The sequence below is a fragment of the Odocoileus virginianus genome, chromosome 13, assembly GCF_023699985.2.
Source record: "Odocoileus virginianus isolate 20LAN1187 ecotype Illinois chromosome 13, Ovbor_1.2, whole genome shotgun sequence".
Taxonomy (NCBI): domain Eukaryota; kingdom Metazoa; phylum Chordata; class Mammalia; order Artiodactyla; family Cervidae; genus Odocoileus; species Odocoileus virginianus.
In genome coordinates this window covers 2,635,568-2,654,631 of record NC_069686.1, presented here as the reverse complement: position 1 = coordinate 2,654,631, position 19,064 = coordinate 2,635,568, and the positions used below count along the sequence as shown (strand labels likewise).

Here is a 19,064-nt window from a genome sequence, read left to right as displayed (position 1 = left end):
CAGTGTAGAAAGAAAAATTATTTTTGAAAGAAAAGACCAAAGTTGGAACACATTCTACCTGATTTCACAGTTTATTTCAAAGAATCCGTTTCCAGAATCAGAATATTAATGTGAAGGTGAAAGTGAAGTCGCTCAGTTCTATCCAACTCTTTGTGACCACATGGAGTATATGGACCCCATGGACCAAGCTCCTCCATCCATGGGATTTTCCAGGCAAGAATACTGGAGTGGGTTGCCACTTTCTTCTCCAGGGGATATTCCTGACCCAGGGATTGAACCCAGGTCTCCTGATATTAATGTAATCACAGATAAATAGTAAACAAACTATTGTAGAAAACAGAAGTATCTACACATATGTGGTCAATTGATTTTTCCATAAATGTGAGAAGACAATTTAATGGAGAAAGGATGTCTTTGACAAATGATATTGAAACAACTAGCTAAATATATTAACAAATAATGCTTAACAACTAATTCCTGCTTATGCTACATAAAAATACTTTACAATGAGTTATAGATATAAAATTAGAAGCTTTTATAGCCTACAAAAATTTCATTAAACATAGGAGAATCTCTCTATGAACTCTGAATAGACAATGATGTCTAGAAATGACCCCAAAAGCACAACCTAACAGAACAAAAAAATAATGCATGAGCCTTAATCAATAAATTTTTTCTATTAACCTATAAACACTATTATAAATTGTAATGGCAAGTCACATACATGAATCTGAAAAAGGATTTGTATTCAGAATTTATAAAGAACTAAATATCAAGAATAAAAAGAAAAAAAAACTTTAAAAAATGGGCATGAGACTGTGCTCTACAGGGAGTTCATCATGAAAATATAACAAAGTCCAATGATTACATGAAACTGGGCTAATATAATAGTTCAAGAGGTAAATTAAGATTAAATGCACAGTGTTAACTGGGAGAGAAATAAAAAAAAAACGTGGATATATGTATTCATATAGCTGATTTGCTTTGCTGTACAGTAGAAACTAACATAACATTGTAAAGAAACTAAACTCCAGTAAAAAATTAAAAATAAGCACATTGTTATAGCGTTACTCATTCAGTAAGATGACTAAATTGAAAAGATGTCAGTATCTGATATTGGTGAGAATGTGGAGCAAATGCAACACTCTTACTGCCGGTGGGAATACAAGATTGCACAGCTACTTTGGAAAGCAGTTTGGGAGTTTCTTATAGTGTTAAATGTAGACACATCCTATGATTTAGTAATTTATTTCTAGATATTTGGAGAAGGAAATGGCACCCCACTCCAGTACTCTTGTCTGGAAAATTCCATGGATGGAGGAGTCCATGGGGTTGCGAAGAGTCGGACATGACTGAGGGCCTTCACTTTCACATTCTTCTAGATATTTACCCAGAAATATAAAAACATATGTTCACAAAAAGATTTTACAAGAATGTTTGTTACAGCTTTATTTGTAACTCAAAACTGAAAACACCACAAACTTTGCTTGATAGACAAGTGAAAAAACAATTTGAGATACAGTCACTGGTTGGAAAGTAATCAGCAATAAATCATAAATATAACATCTGAGAAACTAAAGAAGACAGACATAAAAGAATACAAAAACAGACAAACTGATCTATGGTGATAAAAATTAGAGCAACAGCTACTTAGAAAAACTGTGATTTGACAGAAGTACAGGACTGGAAAAGGTCCATTTTCATTCCAGTCCCTAAGAAAGGCAATCCCAAAGAATGCTCTAACTACCGCACAATTGCACTCATCTCACACGCTAGTAAAGTAATGCTCAAAATTCTCCAATCCAGACTTCAGCAATACGTGAACCGAGAACTTCCAGATGTTCAAGCTGGTTTTATTTTTTATTTTTTTATTTTATTTATTTTTTTTTTTATCTTTTAAGGGTTTTACTTTTTTTTTTCCATTTATTTTTATTCATTGGAGGCTAATTACTTTACAATATTGTAGTGGTTTTTGCCATACATTGACATGAATCAGCCATGGATTTACATGTATTCCCCATCCCGATCCCCCCTTCCGCATTCCTCTCCATCCCATCCTTCTGGGTCTTCCCAGTGCACCAGCCCTGAGTAGCCGTCTCATGCATCCAACCTGGGCTGGTGATCTGTTTCACCCTTGATAGTATACTTGTTTCAATGCTATTCTCTCTGAACATCCCACCCTCACCTTCTCCCACAGAGTCTAAAAGTCTGTTCTGTACATCTGTGTCTCTTGTTCTCTTTTGCATATAGGGTTATCGTTACCATCTTTTTAAATTCCATATATGTGCATTAGTATACTGTATTGGTCTTTATCTTTATGGCTTACTTCACTCTGTATAATGGGCTCCAGTTTCATCCATCTCATTAGAACTGATTCAAATGAATTCTTTTTAATGGCTGAGTAATATTCCATAGTGTATATGTATCACAGCTTCCTCATCCATTCGAGTGCTGATGGGCATCTAGGTTGCTTCCATGTCCTGGCTATTATAAACAGTGCTGTGATGAACATTGGGGTGCACATGTCTCTTTCAGATCTGGTTTCCTTGGTGTGTATGCCCAGGAGTGGGATTGCTGTGTCATATGGCAGTTCTATTTCCTGTTTCTGAAGGAAACTCCACACTGTTCTCCATAGTGGCTGTACTAGTTTGCATTCCCACCAACAGTGTAAGAGGGTTCCCTTTTCTCCACACCCTCTCCAGCATTTATTGCTTATAGACTTTTGGATAGCAGCCATTCTGACTGGTATGTAATGGTACCTCGTTGTGGTTTTGATTTGCATTTCTCTGATAATGAGTGATATTGAGCATCTTTTCATGTGTTTGTTACCATCTGTATGTCTTCTTTGGAGAAATGTCTGTTTAGATCTTTGGCCCATTTTTTGATTGGGTCATTTATTTTCCTGGAATTGAGCTACAGGAGTTGCTTATATATTTTTTAGATTAATCCTTTGTCTGTTGCCTTGTTTGCTATTATTTTCTCCCATTCTGAGGGCTGTCTTTTCATCTTGCTTATAGTTTCCTTTGTTGTGCAAAAGCTTTTAAGTTTCATTAAGTCCCATTTGTTTATTTTTGCTTTTATTTCCAATATTATGGGAGGTGGGTCATAGAGGATCCTGCTGTGATCCATGTCGGAGAGTGTTTTGCCTATGTTCTCCTCTAGGAGTTTTATAGTTTCTGGTCTTATGTTTAGATCTTTAATCCATTTTGAGTTTATTTTTGTGTATGGTATTAGAAAGTGTTCTAGTTTCATTCTTTTACAAGTGGTTGACCAGTTTTCCCAGCACCACTTGTTAAAGAAGTTTTCTTTTTTCCATTGTATATTTTTGCTTCCCTTGTCAAAGATAAGGTGTCCATAGGTACTTAGATTTATCTCTGGGCTTTCTATTCTGTTCCATTGATCTATATTTCTGTCTTTGTGTCAGTACCATACTGTCTTGATGACTGTGGCTTTGTAGTAGAGCCTGAAGTCAAACAGGTTGATTCTTCCAGTTCCATTCTTCTTTCTCAAGATTGCTTTGGCTATTCGAGGTTTTTTTTATTTCCATACAAATTGTGAAATTATTTGTTTTAGTTCTGTGAAGAATACCGTTGGTAGCTTGATAGGGATTGCATTAAATCTATAGATTGCTTTGGTTAGTATACTCATTTTCACAATATTGATTCTTCCAATTCATGAACACAGTATATTTCTCCAACTATTTGTGTCCTCTTTGATTTCTTTCATAAGTGTTTTATAGTGTTCTATGTATAGGTCTTTTGTTTCTTTAGGTAGATATACTCCTAAGTATTTTATTCTTTTTGTTGCAATGGTGAATGGTATTGTTTCCTTAATTTCTCTTTCTGTTTCCTCATTGTTAGTGTATAGGAATGCAAGAGATTTCTGTGTGTTAATTTTATATCCTGCCACTTTACTATATTCATTGATTAGCTCTAGTAATTTTCTGGTAGCGTCTTTAGGGTTTTCTATGTAGAGGATCATGTCATCTGCAAACAGAGAGAGTTTCACTTCTTCTTTTCTTATCTGGATTCCCTTTATTTCTTTTTCTGCTCTGATTGCTGTGGCCAAAACTTCCAAAACTATGTTGAATAGTAGTGGTCAGAGTGGGCACCCTTGTCTTGTTCCTGATTTTAGGGGAAATGTCAAGCTGGTTTTAGAAAAGGCAGAGGAACCAGAGATCAAATTGCCAATATCCGCTGGATCATCGAAAAAGCAAGAGAGTTCCAGAAAAACATCTGTTTCTGCTTTATTGACTACACCAAAGCCTTCGACTGTGTGGATCACAATAAACTGTGGAAAATTATGAAGGAGATGGGAATACCAGACCACCTGACCTGCCTCTTGAGAAACCTGTATGTAGGTCAGAAAGCAACAGTTAGAACTGGACAGGGAACAACAGACTGGTTCCAAATAGGAAAAGGAGTACGTCAAGGTTGTATATTGTCACCCTGCTTATTTAACTTATATGCAGAGTACATCATGAGAAACACTGAGCTGGAAGAAGCACAAGCTGGAATCAAGATTGCTGGGAGAAATATCAATAACCTCAGATATGCAGATGACACCACCCTTATGGCAGAAAGTGAAGAAGAACTAAAGAGCCTCTTGATGAAAGAGAAAGAGGAGAGTTCAAAAGTTGGGTTAAAGCTCAACATTCAGAAAACTAAGATCATGGTATCTGGTCCCATCACCTCATGGGAAATAGATGGGGAGACAGTGGAAACAGTGTCAGACTTTATTTTTTTGGGGCTCCAAAATCACTGCAGATGGTGACTGCAGCCATGAAATAAAAAGATGCTTACTTCTTGGAAGGAAAGTTATGACCGACCTAGACAGCATATTAAAAAGCATAGACATTTCTTTGCCAACAAAGGTCCATCTGGTCAAGGCTATGGTTTTTCCAGTGGTCATGTATGGATGTGAGAGTTGGACTGTGAAGAAAGCTGAGCGCCGAAAAATTGATGCTTTTGAACTGTGGTGTTGGAGAAGCTTCTTGAGAGTCCCTTGGACTGCAAGGAGATCCAACCAGTCCATCCTAAAGGAGATCAGTCTTGGGTCTTCACTGGAAGGACTGATGTTGAAGCTGAAACTCCAATACTTTGGCCACCTCATGCGAAAAGTTGACTTACTGGAGAAGTCCCTGATGCTGGGAGAGATTGGGGGCAGGAGGAGAAAGGGACGACAGAAGATGAGATGGCTGCATGGCATCACTGACTCAGTGGGCATGAGTTTGAGTAATCTCTGGGAGTTTGTGATGGACAGGGAGGCCTGGCATGCTGCGATTCATGCGGTCGCAAAGAGTCAGACACGACTGAGTGACTGAACTGAACTGACCTGAACTTATAGGAGATGCTTCCCAGGTGGCTCAGTCTGCCTGCAATGTAGAAGACACAAAAGATGTAGGTTCAATTCCTGAGTCCAGAAGATCCCCTGGAAGAGAGCATGGCAACCCACTCCACTATTCTTTCCTGGAGAATCCCATTGACAAGAGGAGTCTGGGGGGTCACAGTCCATAGCATTGGACAGAGTTGGACATGACTGAAGTGACTGATTGCTCAGGCATAGGTATAGAAGAGCTTTCAAGGATGTTAGAGATCTTCTATATTTCTAATGATATGGTGATTTTATAGGTATGTACATTTTTTCAGAGGCATTACTTTGCCAACAAAGGTCCATCTGGTCAAGGCTATGGTTTTCCCAGTGGTCATGTATGGATGTGAGAGTTGGACTATAAAGAAAGCTGAGCGCCGAAGAATTGATACTTCTCAACTGTGGTGTTGGGGAAGACTCTTGAGAGTCCTTTGGACTTCAAGGAGATTCAACCAGTCCATCCCAAAGGAGATCAGTCCTGGGTGTTCATTGGAAGGACTGAGGCTGAAGCTGAAACTCCAGTACTTTGGCCACCTCATGCAAAGAGTTGACTCATTGGAAAAGACCCTGATGCTGGCAAAGATTGGGGCAGGAGGAGAAGGGGATGACAGAGGATGAGATGGCTGGATGGCATCACCAACTCAATAGGCATGAGTTTGAGTAAGCTCCCAGAGTTGGTGATGGACAGGGAGGCCTGGTGTGCTGCGATTCATGGGGTCAGAAAGAGTCGGACTCGACTGAGCGACTGAACTGAACATTTTTTCAAAACACATCTGGTTGTATAATTGTGGTCTGTGAATTTAAATGGATATGTTTCATCCCCTACCCTCAAAAATGTAATGCAGATTCTGAATCTGAATCCAGGTTCTCCTCTAACTAACTGTGAGCCTTTAGACAAGTTACACAAAGAATTGCAGTTGCATAAGTATTGAGGTGATAATAGTAATCCCCACCTCACAGAGTCATGAAAACCCATGGAGGTAATATATGGTGAACATTTACTAGGGAGTTAAATGCCATCTACAAGGGCTTCCCTTGTAGCTCAGTTGGTAAAGAATCTGCCTGCAGTGCAGGAGACCTGGGTTCAATCCCTGGGTTGGGAAGATCCCCTGGAGAAGGAAATGGCAGCCCACTCCAGTATCCTTGCCTGAAAAATCCCATGGACAGAGGAGCCTGGTGTGCTGCAGTCCATGGGGTTGCAAACAGTTAGGCACAACTGAGCAACTAACACTAAATGCCATCTCATTTCACAACTCTACACATATCATATGCTAGCAAAATGTGTGAACCAAGAACTTCCAGATGTACAAGCTGGATTTAGACAAGGCAGAGGAACCAAAGATCAAATTGCCAACATCTGTTGGGTCATCGAAAAGCAAGTGAATTCCAGAAAAACATCTACCTCTTCTATACTGACTATGCTAAAGCTTTTAGCTGTGTTAATCACTCCAAACGGTGGAAAATTCTTAAAGAGATGGGAATACCAGAGCACCTTACCTTCCTCATAAGAAACCTGTATGTGGGCCAAGAAGCAACAGTTAGAACTGGACATGGAACAACACACTGGTCCCAAATTGGGAAAGGAGTGAATCAAGGCTGTGTAGTGTCACCCTGCTTATTTGACTTATATGCAGAGCACATCATGAGAAACACTGGGCTGGAGGAAGCCCAAGCTGGAGTCAAGATTGCCAGGAGAAATATCCATAACCTCAGATATGCAGATGACACCACCCTCACGGTGAAAGGAACTAAAGAGTCTCTTGATGAAAGTGAAAGAGGAGAGTAAAAAAGCTGACTTAAAACTCAACAGTTAAAAAATAAAGATCATGCCATCTGGTCCCATCATTTTGTGGCAAATAAATGGGGAAAACAATGGAGACTGCGACAAACTTTATTTTCTTGTGCTCCAAAATCACTGCAGCTGTGACTACAGCCATGAAATTAAAAGCCTCTTGCTCCTTGGAAGAAAAACTATGATAAACCTAGACAGCATATTAAAAAGCAGAGACATTACTTTGCTGACAAAGGTCTGTCTAGTCAAAGCTATGGTTTTTCTAGTAGTTACATATGGATGTGCGAGTTGGACCATAAAGAAGGCTGAGGTGCCAAAAAATTGATGCTTTTGAACTGTGGTGTTGGAGAATACTCTTGAGAGTCCCTTGGACTGCAAGGAGATCCAACCAGTCCATCCTAAAGGAGATCAGTCCTGAATATTCATTGGAAGGACTGACGCTGAAGCTGAAGCTCCAATGCTTTGGCCACCTGACACAAGGAGCTGATTCATTGGGAAAGACCCTGATGCTGGGAAAGACTGAAGAGAGGAGAGGAGACAACAGCGGTGAGATGGTTGGATGGCATCAGCGACTCACTGGGCATGAGTTTGTGCAACTCTGGGACATGGTGAAGAATAGGTAAATTTGATGTGCTGCAGTCCATGGGGTTGCAAAGTCGGACACTACTGAGCAACTGACCAACAACAAAAATGCCATCTTAATTAAAGATATATGTCATACCTTAAAAGTGAATATGGCTTTTAAAACTTATTATTGTAAACAACCAATAATGAAGTCAAATATTATTAGTGATGAATCGACCATGTTATCATTTAAATAATTATCTGTCTTATACACCTTGAGTAGAGGAAAACACATTGTCCTATTAAGAAGATACATTAAGCTCATTTTAATTTATTCAGTATTATTTAGTATTCTTTAATATAACTTGTTTTCCATCTTTTTTGTAAGACAGTCGTTTTCCATCTTTTTTTTAAGACAGTCCTCTTATATAAGTGTAGGCATATATTTTGCATTTTTTAAATTCACCAGGTTAGACTCTATAGCATTTTTTTATGTCTAAAAGCCTTTGTAAATGAATAGTGAACTACAAAAATAACAATGTCTTAATTATGTAATCTGAGCTTTATTTGTAAAACATTTTTAACTTAGATTGCATATAGGATATAGCAAAATTTTAAGATTTGTAGTAGATTAGTAAAAGCAGGGCATTTACAAGATTTAATATTGCTACCAGTTGTTACATCATCTGGAATTCTTACCATTAAATATGAAATATTTGTGATGCATTAAATCAATTAATGCCTTTACAAAATTTCTTTATAATGTTAATTAAACAAATATTTATTTAGTGTTTACACTGTTCCCACTAAGAAACTGTGATATCAGCTGAAATATCATTGGAGAAAAAATGAGCTGGTGGACTTAGACATCTGGGGCAGTTCCTAGTAAATAGACCAGAGGTAATTGTTTTATGAGGCCAAATTCAGATGACAGAACATTTCTCAGTTGACACTGTGTTTTAAAAAATATTGTTTACTACCACTTAAAATTTTTCCATATGAAAATTCATATTTCTGGTCTCATCTCACATATTTAAAATTGACAACTCTGGGTTGGAATTGCTCATTTCCAACAATTAACTGGAACTGAATAGCAGCTGTTCCCTTTAGAGCAGGCACACCTCAGGTTTTCCACAGACACCACCCAGCCAACCTCATTCAAGTTACCTGCCAGGTTTAACAAACCCTCTTCACTAGGAAACCAAAATAAGTAGCAAAACCACAAGAAAAACTGCAGTTGGCACTATGCTTTCATTTAATAGGCACTAAATATTTGAGGAAAGGAGAAAAACAAACTAGTGGGGGAAATGCTATGATAAAAGAGATGAGAATTTGGATAGGACTCTTGTTTCAAACTTCAACAGCTATTCATTTAATATCCAAAACATTCCTCTTTTATGTTGTGCGTGGTTAGGCTTTGAATGATTATGTTAGCATAGATTACTTTTGCTCATTTACTACACTTCTGCCCCTAGACATTGCCCTTTTGAAATATGTCATGTTAATGTTTTTCTTGATTCAAAGAATGGTCTAACAGAGTATTATTAAACTGCAAATCTTCTTTGTTTGGTTTTTACAAAGGCTGAAGAGATAACATTAACAATCGGCCAAGCATTTGACCTGGCGTACAGGAAATTTCTAGAATCTGGAGGAAAAGATGTTGAAACAAGAAAACAGATTGCAGGGTTACAGAAAAGAGTGAGTAAACTAAGCTTGTCATTTTACATTTATATGATGTAAGTACAGGGAAACTTGCATACCATCAAACAAATTTAGAAGCCCTGCCATTAAATCCCCCCACACTGATTGGAACTGCTCTCACTGTGTTCCTATGATTTTTCATTCCTGGTCCCCTGCACAGTTTTAACCATTTTATATTGAATTCCCACACGAACTTAGTGTTCTCATGTGACTTTGTTTCACTTCCTGATGCTTCTCATGGGGATCAGAGCAGCAGAAGCAGCAGATGCTGGGTAAGTGGTTTCCCATGCAGATCAGATTCCTTTATAATTAAATTACACCCTTTCTCCACTCTCTTCAAAATCATCCTAAGCAAGTTTCACTGTCTTGCGGTTATACTCCAGATTATGGGTACAGCTTGCATAGCGCTACAGGAAAACACAGAGGTATTAGGAACATGAAATTTGCACACACGTAAAAACATATTTTAAATTTAATAGTATGTCTTTCCAGTGACCTAGAATTCTATGATATAGCTCAAGCTTTATAAAATAAATTTCACCCAATGCACAAAAAAATACATTAAAAGTTTAAATAATGCAAAATCCTATTCATTAATGTAACCAATTTATCAGCCAATATTTTCCAAGAATAAATGCTGAAGATTGTTCAATAATCATTTACTTTTTAGATTCAAGACTTAGAAACAGAAAATATGGAACTTAAAAACAAAGTACAAGATTTGGAAAACCAGTTAAGAATAACCCAAGTATCAACACCTCCAGTAAGTATATAGAATATATGCATGTTTTTCCTTAAAGAAACATGACTTCATGATGATAAATCATGTCTGTATCATCAACTCTTCAATAGTTCAAATATTAATAATATTCTGGGATCAGTCATTTTAAACTAAACCTAGAGATAAAAGGTGCTAAATAAGATTAAAAGTTAAAATTACCTAGGTAGCTCGGATCAGAGTGGTTTTTCCATGATGCTCTTTTCTCTAGAATAATTCAGCCCTCTATTTGTTGTTTTCCTCTTTCTTTCATTCCAACTGATTACTATTTACTGAAGTTAGATTTAATGACCCAAGCCAGTCTACCCTTGGAGTACTAAACTTCATTATAGAAGCTGGACTCTTAACAAGATCGAATTGGTTTCTCATATTATATAGCAAGGACTCCTACTGAGAGTGACACAGTTATATTTCACACACTAAAATCAGTGATAGTCTGTGCAGATAACACTCCGTACATTTATAGTTAAATTATTTATTTTTGGTTTAGCATACATTTGAAATCATTTTCTCATCTTAATGTATGATGCCATTATTTTCTGATTTGGTTAAAGGAATTTTTTTGGAGGGAGGTAGAATTTAAAACAGTTGATACTTTCTGTAGGCAAAATATACTTGGGAATCTTATTTTCTTTTAGAGTTATCTGTTTTGATATTCTCCATTAAAGTGCATGTTTTATTTTGCATTTAGAAATTTTCATATATATAACTTTTGGTATGATACTATGAATTGAAACTCAATTATGGCATTTACAAACTGCTGGAAAGAATTTTCTGCTGCAGATTTTCATTTGCAAGTCAATTTTGGTTGTCTTTAGGAAAACTCTTTAGAATATGTATATATATATATATATATGTATATATATATATACACACATATACACACACACACACACATTAATGCTATCTAGAATTGCTACTAGAATATTTCACTTAAAGGAAATCAACCATGAATATTCATTGGAAGGACCAATGCTAAAACTGAAGCTCTAATACTTTGGCCACCTGATGTGAAGAGTCAGTTCATTGGAAAAGACCCTGCTGTTGGGAAAGATTGAAGGCAGGAGGAGAAGGGGGTTACAGAGGATGAGATGGTTGGATAGCATCACTGACTCAATGGACATGAATTTGAGCAAACTCCAGGAGATAGGGAAGGACAGGGAAGCCTGGCCTGCTGTTGTTCATGGGGTCACAAAGTCAGACATGACTTAGTGACTAAACAACAACACTAGAATCTATTTCACCAGTTCATCACCATGAAGAATGCCTCTGTAAGAAGTTTTAAAATTGGTGTCCCCTGGAAATGGATCCAAAAACTTCTATTTTTCTTCTAAACTGACACTCTTCCGTCTTCCACACTGAAAGAGTTGTTTCCATCGCTTGGCATACAGTTTGTGACCATGGGGTTGATACAGCCAGCGAAGGTGAGAGCGGTCCCAGAGTTGCTGTGTGCCTCTGTAACGCACAGTGAGGTGCAGAGGCGTTCTCTTTAAGCTCTGACTTTATCATAATATCGCTCTATGGGTTTTTGCTGTTGCTGTTCTGTCACTCAGTCATGTCTGACCCCAAGGACTGCAGCACGCCAGGCTTCCCTGTCCTTCACTGTCTCCCGGGGTTTGCTCAAGTTCATGTTCATTGAGTTTTTATCTTTACTATCGTCATCATTTGCTGCTCATCAAAATGATGATTTTGTTCTTGCCTTCCCCGCCACAAGGCAGAACATCAGTTCTTCAACCTTTAGTCCCTTAATGGAGTAACACTTGTTTGCATCTCATTGAAAGTCTTATAAGCCATCCTGTGAAACAGATTATTAAAAAAAGAGAAATAATTTTCTCTAAACCATTCTTTTGTACTTAATACACGTGTAGAAAATGTATTACCTTATTGATCATTTTGCAACTGACTCAAATTATAACTTTACAATATACTTGCATTCTTTTGTTGTGGTAATATCTTTGTCTATATTTTTTCTTTAACTTTTACAAAATAACTTGTCTCATAACTTTTCAGCTCCTAAAGTCTTATTTTGTGATTTTTGAAGTTGCTAATACATCTTCTTAAGATTAAAAAATAGAATTTGATTCTTAAAGAAAAGTGAACTCAGCATTTTTAAATTGCTAAAGATACCTGATTTGAATATTCTGTTATAGGTATTTATTACCTTTTTAGCATCTTTTTGAAGAGACTATGCACAAATATTTTTGCCTTTAATTTTCATTGTAGTTATATAGCTGAGAAATAAATTAATGTAAAACTCAGTCCATCTGTATGTCATCCCTGTTAAAATTATCTCCCTTTTCTGATATTAAAAATAGATTAAATTAAATTAAATTACATTACCTACCTCGTAGCTCAGTTGGTAAAGAACCTGCCTGCAATGCAGGACACCCCGGGTTCAATTCCTGGGTCAGGAAGATCCCCTAGAGAAGGAAATGGCAACCCACTCCAGTATTCTTGCCTAGAGAATCCCATTGACTGTAGCCTGGGATCGCAAGAGCTGGACACAACTTGGCAACTAAACCACAACCACAATTATTTAGTAATTATGAAATATTCCCATGCTCATAAATATCAACTCTTCTGAAAGTTTATTAATGATTCAAACTTTTGAAATTGAATTTGAAAAATAATGAAAATTCTAAATAGTTAAAATATAAATTTAAAGTTATGTATCTCTTGTCTAATAGCTTGCAATGGGCCTATAGTAAAGCAACTTTCCATAAAGTTGGCTATGTTTTACATATGTACTTTCTTACGAAGTGTGAGCATTAATTTTACAGGACACACCAGGCACCTCACAGAGTCTAGCAAAGTTCACACACAGAAAATCACTATTGGACTTATAACTCCAGAAATGAGATTCTACATGTTTTGTTTGTTTTTTCTCAGAGGACTGGGGCTAGAATGCTCCAAAATTGCTAAAATTTTGGCACCTTGTTTAAAAGATTAGCCAGCAATTAATATATTAATTGAAAAGCATGGGAATAAATTATGAATCCCATTGTGCACGCTGAAATTACAATATGGGGGGGTTTGTTAATATAGGATTAATTTGGCTTCAGATTCTCCATGAGTTTTGAGTGTGTAGTGAGAAGGAGCCCTAACACAGATGACTCTTCACCCAAAAGAAGCCTTAAATCTCCCAGGAGCCAAACTTCCCTAAATCACACAGAAGTAATCATTCTTTTGCTAACTCCAATTCAAAAATGGTTATCTATAAATAATGTGATACTATAATTTGGCCCTTAAAAAATAAATACTTAATGCAGTAGTTTTCTGAAATATCAGAATTTGCCAGTCAAACACAATATAGTCCACATCAAGCAACTGTTAGTCAAAGTAAAATAGAAGATTTATCTCTAATCTCAGCATTAAAATAATCTTTATGAGAGAGGGAGGAAAGAGAACAAAAGTAGGAACAGAATTTGAGGGTTTTGTGGTATTAAAAGTAATGTAGAAAATGAAAATAATGTAAATTACTGGTATGGATGCTATTCTTGTCAGATCAGTATATAATGAAGTAGCTGATAAAGTTAGTTATGGGAAGAATGGGAAAAATAAACACTTTTGGCAAAATTTATGGATAACTAAAAGGTAACAAGCCATCTACCCTAGTAAATAATACAAAGTTAAAAAGCTAAATTTCTGTAACATCAGTTCAGTTCAGTCACTCATTTGTGTCTGACTCCTTGTGACCCCATGGGCTGCAGCACACCAGGCTTCCCTGTCCATTACCAACTCCCAGAGCTACTCAAACTCATGCCCACTGGGTTGGTGATGCCATCCAACCATCTCATCCTCTGTTGCCCCCTTGTACTCCTGCCGTCAGTCTTTCCCATCTTCAGGGTCTTTTCCAATGAGTCAGTTCTTTGCATCAGGTGGCCAAAGGATTGGAGTTTCAGCTTCAGCATCAGTCCTTCCAGTGAATATTCAGGACTTATTTCCTTTAGGATGGACTCGTTGGATCTCCTTGCTGTCCAAGGGACTCTCAAGAGTCTTCCTTAACACCACAGTTCAAAAGCATAAATTCTTAGGTGCTCAGTTTTCTTTTAGTCCAACTTTCACATCCATACATGACTGCTGGAAAAACCATAGCTTTGACTATACAGACCTTTGTCGACAAAGTAATGTCTCTGCTTTTTAATATGCTGTCTATGTTGCTCATAGGTTTTCTTCCAAGGAGCAAGCATCTTTTAATTTCATGGCTACAATCACCAGCTGCAGTGATGTTGGAGCCCAAGAAAATAGTCTGTCACTGTTTCCATTGTTTCCCCATCTATTTGCCATGAAGTGATGGGACTGGATGCCATGATCTTAGTTTTCTGAATGTTGAGTTTTAACCCAACTTTTGAACTCTCCTCTTTTTAGTTTCATCAAGAGGCTCCTTATTTCTCCTTCACTTTCTGCCATAAGGGTGGTGTCATCTGCATATCTGAGGTTATTGATATTTTTCCCATCAATCTTGATTCCAGCTTGTGCTTCATCCAGCCCAGCATTTCTCATGATGTACTCTGCATATAAGTTAAATAAGTAGGGTGACAATATACAGCCTTGACATACTCCTTTCCAAATTTGGAACCAGTCTGTTGTTCCATGTCCAGTTCGAACTGTTGCTTCTTGACTGGCAAACAGATTTCTCAGGAGGCAGGTCAGGTGGTCTGCTATTCCCATCTCTTTAAGAATATTCCATAGTCTGTTGTTATCCAAACAGTCAAAAGCTTTGGCATAGTCAATAAAGCAGAAGTAGATTTTTTCTGAACTCTCTTGCCTTTTCAATGAGCCAATGGATGTTGGTAATTTGATCTCTGGTTCTCTGCCTTTTCTCAATCCAGCTTGGACATCTGGAAGTTCACGGTTCACATACTGTTGAAGCCTGGCTTGGAGAATATTGAGCATTACTTTGCTAGTGTGTGAGATGAGTGCTGTTGTGCAGTAGTTTGAGCATTCTTTGGCATTGCCTTTCTTTGGGATTGGAATGAAAACTGACCTTTGGCCACTGCTGAGTTTCCAAATTTGCTGGCATATTGAGTGTAGCACTTTCACAGCATCATCTTTTAGGAGTTCAAATAGTTCAACAGAAATTCCATCACCTCCACTAGCTTTGTTCATAGTGATGCTTCCTAAGGCCCACTTGACTTCACATTCCAGAATGTCTGGCTCTAGGTGAGTGATCACACCATTGTGGTCATCTGGGTCGTGAAGATCTTTTTTGTATAGTTCTGTGTATTCTTGCCACCTCTTCTTAATATCTTCTACTTCTGTTAGGTCCCTACCATTTCTGTCCTTTATTGAACCCATCTTTGCAGAAATGTTCCCTTGGTATCTCTAATTTTCTTGAAGAGATCTCTAGTCTTTCCTATTCTATTGTTTTCCTCTGGTGTTTCTTTGCATTGATCACTGAGGAAGGCTTTCTTATCTCTCCTTGTTATTCTTTGGAACTTTGCATTCAAATGGGAGTATCTTTCCTTTTCTCCTTTGCCTTTCACTTCTCTTCTTTTCTCAGCTATTTGTAAGGCCTCCTCAGACAACCATTTTGCTTTTTTGCATTTCTTTTTCTTAGAGATGGTCTTGATCCCTGTCTCCTGTACAGTGTCACAAACCTCTGTCCATAGTTCTTCAGGCACTCTGTCTATCAGATCTAATCCCTTGAATCTATTTGTCACTTCCATTCTATAATCATAAGGAATTTGATTTAGTTCATACCTCAATGGTTTTCCCTCCTTTCTTCAATTTAAGTCTGACATTGGCAATAAGGAGTTCATAATCTGAGTTAGCTCCTGGTCTTGTTTTTGCTGACTGTACAGAGCTTCTCCATCTTTGGCTGCAGAGAATATATTCAGTCTGATTTCTGTACTGACCATCTGGTGATGTCCATGTGCAGGCAACACTCCAGCACCGCACAGCCTTCTGTAACATAGAACAATCATTTAGAGGATCAGATCTTCTATTAAGAAATTTTAATCTTATAGATGGTGACCCTTTGTTGCTGTTTTTATTAAGTCACTCAATCATGTCCAACTGTTTTTGACCCCATGAACTGAAGCATGCCAAGCTTCCCTGTCCACTATCTCCCAGCGTTTGCTCAAACTCATGTACATTGAGTCAGTGATGCCGTCCAAATATCTCATGCTCTATTGACACCTTTCTCCTGCCCTCAATCTTTCCCAGCATCAGGGTCTTTTCCAGTGAGTCGGCTCTTAGCATCAGGTAACCAAAGTTCTGGACCTTCAGCTTCAGTATCAGTCCTTCCAATGAATTGTTGTTGTTTTTCAGTCACTCAGTCACGGCCAACTCTTTGTGACCCATGGACTGCAGCACGCCAGGCTTCCCTGTCCTTTACCATCTCCCAGAGCTTGCTCAAACTCATGTCCTGTGGGTTGGTGATGCCATCCAACCATCTTGGTTGTGGATGTCCCCTTGGTTGGGGACATCCTCTGTTGTGCCCTTCTCCTCCTTCCTTCAATCCTGCCCAGCATCAGGGTCTTTTCCAATGAGTCAGTTCTTCACATCGGGTGGCCAAAGGATTGGAGCTTTAGCTTTAGCATCAGTCCTTCCAATGAATATTCAGAGTTGATTTCCTTAAGAATTGACTGGTTTGACCTCCTAGGAGTCCAAGGGACTCTCAAGAGTCTTCTACAACACCACAGTTCAAAAACATCAATTCTTCGGTGCTCAGCTTCTTTACAGTCCAACTGTTACATCCACACATGACCACTGGAAAAACCATAGCCTTGACTAGACAGACCTTTGTCAGCAAAGTAATGTCTCTGCTTTTTAACATGCTGTCTAAGTTTGTCATAGCCTTTCTTCCAAGGAGCAAATGTCTTTTAATTTCCTGGCTGCAGTCACCGTCCACTGCTCCAGTGATTTTGGAGCCCAAAAAAATAAAGTCTGTCACAGTTTCCATTGTTTCCCCATTTATTTGGCATGAAGTGATGGGACTGGATACCATGTTTTAACCTTCTGAATGCTGAGTTTTAAGAGAGCTTTTTCACTCTCGTTCTTCATTTTCATGAAGAGGCTCTTGAGTTCCTCATCATTCTATATTAAATCATAGATTAAAAATGTGAGGACTTGTTGAGTAGAATGTTCCAGATGGAGAACCTTTGTACTCTAAGGAGTCACTGTGTGGATGAGAACATTTCCTTCTCCATGAATCTTACTGACCTAGGGATCAAACTTATATCTCCTGCATTTGCAGGAAGATTCTTTACCACTGAGTCACCTGGGAAGCCCCATGATACAGTAATTGATTTTAAAGTGCTCTTTTTCTGTCATCCTTTGGACTATTGTTTATTGTAGTTAAGATGCCCAGTATAAATTTAGTGTGAGATTTTAGTTCTAGCTTCTCTGGTGGCTCACATGGTCAGGAATCTGCCGGAAATACAGGATACCTAGACTCAATCCCGGGTGGAGAAGGTCCCCTGGAGAAGGAAATGACCACCCACTCCAGTATTCTTTGGAGAATTCCAAGGACAGAGGAGCCTGGTGGGCTACAGTCCACAGGACTGCAGAGTCAGACATGCCTGAGAAAGTAGCACTTCACGTTCACACAGTTCTAGCTAAGGAAGACGAAATAAGGGACTCTGTGCTCAGGATTATTGTGTAATAATCTTATTTAATTATTTAAATAAATTATTTAAATAAACTTATTTAATTAATAATATATAATAATTAAATAAGTATTATATGAAAACACATTTCTAACCACAAAACTGTATACCATTATATATCCCAAATTCTTTTTCACTTAAAACCAATTCCTCACACTAAATGAAAGCCTACTCCTATTTTTCATCTTTTCTTCTGTAAACTGGCATGTTGTCCTTAAACTTGTCCTTAACAACCAGAATGCTTATAAGTCTCCTAAACACCACTTGGATGATTCAATTTTGGGTTCCTTTTCTGGCAAATGAAATATCCTTTGATAGTACCCATATTACATACCTCTGTATCATATTGAAATTGTGGAAATCTTTTCATTGGTTTTAGAAACTGGGTCTTTATTTTATACAGTCATTTAGATACACTGAGAAATTTCCGTTGCTTGACTGTACTGTTTGCTGTGTTCTAGTGGTTTGGCAATAGATTAGAGGTTGGGTTTTCCACCATTTGGTTCTAATTAACTAGGGACAATCTGATTTCCATTTGTTGCATTCACATGGCAGTGCTGCCTGTATTTATATCAGAAAAAAAGGTTTATTCTGCCCTCCTAGCCTTGTGAGCACTCCAGAAGATCGCTCCATTATAAGATGGGGACATAGCAAGTTAAATCAAATTGTTCTTCATGATTCTTGTGTCTGCATGCTTACATTTTACTTTTCTGGCTATAGAAGATTTTAACCAAATCAGAGCATTGCCAGGAAGTTAAATGAATAAAATTGCAGTTCTAAGAAGTATTGGACTTTCTCTTGCTGAGTAAAATAAATGTCTCCCTTTCAATTAAACCAACTGTTACTGGATAAAAGTCTACCTTTGCATAATCAACTGTGTGGCCACTGATTAGACTTGATAGGGCAAATTATACCCTAAACTGTGTATTTCGTTGTGGGTAAATAAAACTGCCTATTTATCTTCCTCTGGGGTTTTCTCAACTGCTATTGAAGATGGGCATGGGCAGATTGTGAAAACTCTCAATTACACAACGAACCTAATGTGAATCTTTAAACAAAAGCGTAAAGTTTAAACATGAACATTGATTCAAGAATATTTGTTGCCCACAGAAAAAAGATAACCAGTTCACTTCACTTTCACAATTGTTACTTCCACAAGTGATGGTTGTAAAGAAGTAAACCCTGTCTAATATGAAGAAAAATATATTTCATTCCTGTTCTTACTATGAGTAGCTAATCAAGTCAT

The 19,064-nt window shown here is 37.7% G+C and overlaps 1 protein-coding gene across 4 annotated transcripts in view; it reads left to right on the top strand.

Moving 5' to 3' along the window:
* The window catches only part of GULP1 (GULP PTB domain containing engulfment adaptor 1), a 313,204-nt gene that overhangs the window by 268,198 nt on the left and 25,942 nt on the right, over positions 1–19,064 (top strand). For 3 of the 4 annotated variants that reach the window (XM_070475889.1, XM_070475888.1, XM_070475890.1), the window contains 3 exons: positions 9,308–9,424; positions 9,676–9,699; positions 10,098–10,190. In XM_070475889.1, the coding sequence (XP_070331990.1) occupies positions 9,308–9,424; positions 9,676–9,699; positions 10,098–10,190 (234 nt within the window). The remainder of the gene's footprint in view (positions 1–9,307; positions 9,425–9,675; positions 9,700–10,097; positions 10,191–19,064) is intronic. The other variant, XM_070475891.1, reaches the window with a different exon arrangement.